Genomic DNA, 6560 nt, shown 5'->3' with positions numbered 1-6560 from the left:
ATTATGTAAAAACTGCATTCAAGAAACTTATTTTGTTGTAACATATTTGTATTGTAAACCATTATGTAATGGTCGTGTGTAAACAGGATATTTTAGATTATCATTATTTGATAATCTACGTAAAGCTTTTTAAACCTTTATTGATGAAATAAAGGTTATGGTTTGTTTTAAAATGAATGCAGTCTTTGAAAAACGTCTCATATAGAGGTCAAAACCTCGCAACGAAATCAATTAATATGGAACGTTTTTAATCAATAAGAACGGGACATTTCATCTGCCTCACCACCGTCATTTGCATGTGGTGTTTCACTGTCATAACTATTGCAGGTCGTTACTGGGCCATCAACCATGTCGACAATTAACTTGTTTATAGCATTTGTGTCGTCATTTTTTGGACAAACGATTGCCTTCGTTTGGAGTTCAACGGCAGTTGGATGTTGCAACGATTCACGGGGGTATATAAAAGAAATGAGATTTTGAAGACCATTTTCATCAGCTGGAATGCAATACCTATCTGGAATACATACCTAACGACTATTATGTGGGTCTTCCGAATCAGGAGTCCCTATAAGACCGTTTCCCAAACTTAATAGCCACCGTGAAAATTCCTCATTCCTCGCCTTTTCAGATGCCGACAAATCTGGACGTACTAACCTCATATTTTGTGTTAGAACAAACACTTTGAAGTCTCGCCACAGATATGAAGTTGTAATGCAAGCAGCTAATATGTCAGATTTGCTCCCTTTTTTCTTTACCGGTAACGTTTGTTTAAAATCACCCCCAAGTTTAAAAGACTTTCCCCCAAAAGGTGTATCGTTTTCTAGAATGTCTCTTAGCCTCTTCTCTAGACCTTCGAAACAACGTTTGTCATTCATTGGTGCCCCATCCCAGACAATTAGATATGTACTCTTGATCAGCTTTGCCATCTGAGTATTTTTCTTTATATTACACATTGATTCATCTGTTGGGTCCAATGACAGTTTGTACCGAGAATGCGTAGTTCTTCCCGAAGGCAGCAGTAGAGAAGCAACACCGGAAGATGCCACAGCCAGTACAATCTTCCCTCTTGCTATTAATGTTGTGATAATTGACTTCCATAAGAATGTTTTGCCCGTACCGCCATGCCCATACACAAAAACCAATTCAGGTTGGTTAAAAATCGAAGAATTTGTTACCAGTTGATACACTTGTTTCTGTTCTGAGTTCATACTATGCTCCAGTTCTAATCGTTCAACGTCAAGAGATTTGCGGATGTAGTTTTTTCCTAACCTGTTTGCTAGATCGACAAGGAGGTCAGGTGGTAATGTTGGAAGCGCATAATCAGAAATTGATTTCGAACATTGATTTAAAAGGACTTCAACCTCAAATAGAACATAATTATGGAGGTCCTCATCATTTATGTGCAGCGTTGGCATATTTAATGCCGCTGCTGCGCTTAGTGGTATGTCTTCAGGCATCAATTTCCAATGGTTCTCCCAGAGTTCAACTGGATTATTGACCAGGCAGTATACCAAAATATGAGCAAAAAGGGAGCGAAGTTGTGAAGCTTTTGCAGACGCAGATGCTTCCTCTAGTGCCATTGCCCATTCTTTATCATCGCCTAACAAACTAGCAGACTGACAAGCCAGCAGATATGTACTATGGACAACTTTGTTAACAGTTCTAATATCTTCAAAACTTTAGCAACCCGTCTGATGGCACAGTAACATTCTGAGAAAGAAAGCCTCTTCATACGAAGGATGTATGTAGTATATTCTCCCAATAGAAGGTTTCTTAAAGTTTGTTCGTTGTTGCCAACATTTGTTTGCGTCATACCAAACAAATTCGGAAGGAAATTCCAAATAAGTGAGTTTTTTTCCAAGGGATGAAGATGCATTATAACGTAGCCACTCAGTTAGAGTAGTTTTTTTCGTCGGATTGTTTGCAATGACCGAGGTGAGCTGTTGCTGCTCATGAAACTTAATTAGTTGCATGTTTTCTAAATGAACAGTGAGGATCTGAACAGCTGGTTCACGGTGATGAATCGGGAACTTAAAAATGCGCCAGCAAACTTCGTGCGGGCATATAAAGAGGGCGTCTATAAAATTCTGTATCTCATCAACCGGCTGAGAAGTTCCAGTTGACTTCTGGCTGCCACTGCCTATTGGTTTTGAAATGCGAGAAGCAACGCAATGAGTACCCTTTGAGATGTATTTAAAGAGATATTTGATAAGAGTATTCGAACCGCAGCATTCAACATTTATGTGCGCATGAAAAGTCATACATAACAGTCTGTTATAAGGTACAATGAAGCTGTTATCTAGCTTATCACCACTTCGTGTGGTATAGACGCCAGTACTACGCCTTCAGTAGTGTGCGCAGCCATCAGTGTCGAAGAAAGTCTTATTGTTGTATTTCTTCGTAAACTTCTTTTTACAAGCAAAACCTTCCATACATGTTGCGCTAGGTTTTTCTGAACCGCATGGCCCGTGCATTATAGTAGCTGAGATGACTGCATAACCAGTCGGATCACTTCTGGGATCAGGTAGTTCCACACTTATGTAATCGTCTAGGCATTCGGTAATTGGAGGTGAAGCTATAGAATGGAGCCATAACAATGTATGACAGTGCGGTAGGCCTCTTTTTTGAAATTCAATCGTATAGAGAACTGAAAATTAAAAGAAAAAGATGGTTATGTTTGTGTATAATATAGATGATTAAAAGTAACATTAGTCCAAAAAACTTAAAAAAAGAAAAGAAAGATCAAGTACTACCTCCTCTGAAATCACCCAAAGGTTTCCGTTCTTTCAAGAAGATGATAAACGCTTTAACTTTCATGTAAAATACACGAGCAACAACATCAGCCCGATCCGAAGGTGTAAGGCATGGGTAAGCCAGTAAATACCGAGCTATTTCAGGCTACTTGGCATTACAGGTGAAAGTGATAAAAAAATTGTGGATTTCAAAGACCCGAAAAATGGCCAGAGCATCTAGATAATGGCTATACATATAACGGGGACCGCCAGTGAAAGAAACAGGAAGAATAGTCCTGCTCCCAACGTCTGAACCACGCTGGTCACCTCTAACAATAGCATCGTACAAACCCGACAAGTATTCACTGCGTATATCTTTCTGCTTCCTTCTAATATAATCCATCCGATCACGTTCTATACAGCAATAAACTATCACCACATACTGCTGGAATAGGCGCCCAGACCATAACATGTGGCTGTAAACATTAAGCCTATCATGAATCTGATAACTATAGTACATGTCCATTGACATTTTCTTCGCCCGTCCGCCTTGCGAACCAAGGATTCCATGTAGCAGCAAGTCGGGATGGAAACCTTGCTTGCCATAGAAAAACATTAACGGGTACTGCAAAGACATGTATAATGGGTGAAGTTTGTTAACTCTCCTCGGTCTGTCAGACCTTGGTTCAATTATTACATCATAATCAGAAATAGTTTGCGGACCACTGTCGAAGACAATAGCCCCAACTGCATCGGAGGTTGGAAGAGCATGCTGCTTTGAACCGGCCAAGCTGAACAACTGAACTTTGAAAGTTGGTACCTCCTCAGTAGAACAACTGCTTGGCAAAGTCGGTTCGAATCCTGCCCACCAAAGTGGGACATTCTATTTTCTACTTCGTTATTAGTATCATATATATAAAGTTGTAAAAACCTTGGGTGAGTCCCTCTGGAGGACATAGAGCACCAATCCAATGGTAAATCTGGCCAGAAACTTTGAACACGTACGGTGAATGACCAGTATTTATGCTGTCATCAACGTGGGCACCAAAGGAAGTCATGCTAAACATCTGGTTATAGGCACGGATGTTCTCAATGAAACCAGGGTGCTCTAGTAGTTGCCTGAACACCGTAGGAGGATCTTCATACCGTGGCAAATGTACGCGTCCATTCTCACAACAATGATGGTAATGTATTTTTTTTATCTTTAATGTAGCCCGTCAGGCGTTCAGCACGCCAAAATAGTGCCCCACACTGGGAGCATGTGGAGTCACCCAAATCACAATACAAAGGTGAAATAGCTGGAATAAACAGAAAAACAAAATCCATCAGCCATGCAGGTTACGGGCAAGGGTAATGTAAAAAATAAAATAAAATAAATACAGTTGTAACTAATCTGTCCCTCTTTAAACAACGATTGCTTTATATAAAGGCATATCCACTTGAGACAATAATAACAAAGTAAAAAACTAAAAACAAAACAAATGCAAGCATGAGATTAAACAAAACATATAGGAATTCCTTGGTTTTGAAATTTTCCTCAAAAAGAATTTTTAATGACCTACATCTACCTCCAAACAAGAAACCTAAAGCAAAACAGTTTCAGGGACACAGGAATTCCAAATTGTTTACAGTTTTTTCCCCCAAAATATTTTTAATGACTTACATGTGTTTAAAAAAAGTAAAATTAAATAAAATGTATTACATGGGCATAATTAACAATAAATACCAGTAACTCACAACTAAGGTGGTACATATCCACTTGAGACAATAATAACAAAGTAAAAAAATTAAAAACAAAACAAATGCAAGTATGAGATTAAACAAAACATATAAGAATTCCTTGGTTCTGAAATTTTCCTCAAATTTTTTTCTTAATGACCTACATCTACCTCCAAACAGGAAAGCTAAAGCAAAATAGTTTCAGGGACACATGAATTCCAAATTGCTTACAGTTTTTCCCCCCAAAATATTTCTAATGATTTACATGTGTTTAAAAAAAGTAAAATTAAATAAAATGAATTACATGGGTATAATAAACAAAAAATATCAGTAACTCACAACCAAGGTGGTAAAAACATGGCTACTAAATACAATAATATAAGGGAGGATAAATAAAAGAAATTTCACTATTCCATATCTACATTTTTTTTTTTTTTTTTTTTTTTTTTGCTTGCTATTGCTAATATAAACAGCATACATACATGTTGTATCTTTTTTAATTTAAGTTTTAGAAATACTTTCAATCAAGCAAATACACTCTATACAACATTTAAGCAAAGCAGTAACACTAACATGTTAAAGAATTCCTAAATAGCAAAATATACTCTAAAAAACACAATGCATACCTGAAGAATCAAAGACCGCGGACAAAGTATAAATCGGTATGACTGGCTGTTTACTAGATTCACGAGATAATTGCACAGGTGGCCCACAGTTAACAACAGCTGAGGAGATCCAATCACGAAAACAACATTCTGAAACAGTGTAAAAAAAATAAAAAGAACCATTTACGTAGGTAACATAGACATGATGATAACCTGTAACTGCATACGCGGCAAGATTAGATTTTCGCAAAGAAGCCCTCTTCGTAGTTTGTTTCGGTGAAACACCCTGTGTTTTGGAAGCACCAATACCACTCGACAGGGAATCATTGACTACATGTACGTTGTGGTCATCTTTTTTCCTTTTTCTCGACCGTTTCATTAGAACAATTAACAAACCAATTGTGTATCGCCCAACACAACAAAAAAATGCCAAAAAAATAAAAATAAAAATTGAACACTATAACGATGAAATAGAAAATTAACACAACACAGTACATAGGATCGTGAAAAAAAAAAACAGCCAGCAATAACAAACGAATAACATATCCCAAAAAAATAGAACAACGTACCTTTAACACCGAAGAACACGAATCCTTAAAAACACCAAAAATTCAGGTAAAAAATAGAATCCAGTTGTAGCAAACGAACCACTAATCAATGTAAAACATGAATCGATTTAAAATTTTACAAAAAATAGACCTCGCACACTGATGAGCTGCAATTCGCGCAATACACTTGAAGGCTTCAATAACAACACAAGAATCGGGTAAAAAATAACATTCAATTTTCAACAATTTGTAATAAAAAATGGCCATATAAAAAATAAATCCCATATAAAAATTGTTACCTAGGCAGAAGAAACCGAGAGCAAAGAAAATATGTAAAGCTGATTTGAGATGTGGTGAGGTAATGTATAGAAGAGGAAAGACACATTGGACATGCTTTGATGTCTCTAGAGGTATGGCCAACCATGACTTCCGTTTCAAGTGTATGGTGTCAAGTACAGAAGTTGTACAGGCGATGCACTATTTTGGTTCAATTGAGCGGACTATCCACTATAATACTCGTTGGGCCGGGTATACAGTTGTTGGGCCAAGTTTCCTGCAAGTCCATTTCAGTAAATTAGCCCTTTTAAAGAGTTTTTTCTGGAAACCAGCCCACAAAGGGCAAAAAAATAAATAAAAAAATGGGAAACCTATTATAAATCAGTAAAAAAAATAAAAAAATCCAGGGAACAAAAATGGTGAATAGTTAGTTTTGGACCAATGGGAAACAAGCATTTAGGTTCACAAATAGAGGATAGATAATAATACAAACCTACGTTTTGTCTAGATCACAAAATAGTGTTGAAGCATATTCTATATAATACCACGTCACCGGTTCAATAAAATATGTGATTGAGATTAAGTACTAAGTTTTCATAATAATGGTTCTTTTAGTTAAACACAATATCAACAATAATCAAAATAACATTTGTATTAAAAAGATAATAATCCATATTGAG

General features: G+C 36.8%; 2 protein-coding genes across 2 annotated transcripts; both read right to left on the bottom strand.

The window, feature by feature from the left end:
* Positions 1–527: 527 nt before the first annotated feature.
* LOC139875024 (uncharacterized) lies at positions 528–1580 on the bottom strand. The gene has a single exon (XM_071862409.1). The coding sequence runs from the start codon at positions 1578–1580 to the stop codon at positions 528–530; it is 1053 nt and encodes a 350-aa protein (XP_071718510.1).
* A 99-nt stretch (positions 1581–1679) lies between these two features.
* LOC139875023 (uncharacterized) lies at positions 1680–2261 on the bottom strand. The gene has a single exon (XM_071862408.1). It carries the CDS (start codon positions 2259–2261, stop codon positions 1680–1682), a length of 582 nt encoding a protein of 193 aa, XP_071718509.1.
* Between the last annotated feature and the right edge of the window lie 4299 nt (positions 2262–6560).

The sequence above is a fragment of the Rutidosis leptorrhynchoides genome, chromosome 11, assembly GCF_046630445.1.
Source record: "Rutidosis leptorrhynchoides isolate AG116_Rl617_1_P2 chromosome 11, CSIRO_AGI_Rlap_v1, whole genome shotgun sequence".
NCBI lineage: Eukaryota > Viridiplantae > Streptophyta > Magnoliopsida > Asterales > Asteraceae > Rutidosis > Rutidosis leptorrhynchoides.
This window is presented reverse-complemented; position numbering and strand designations above follow the sequence as displayed.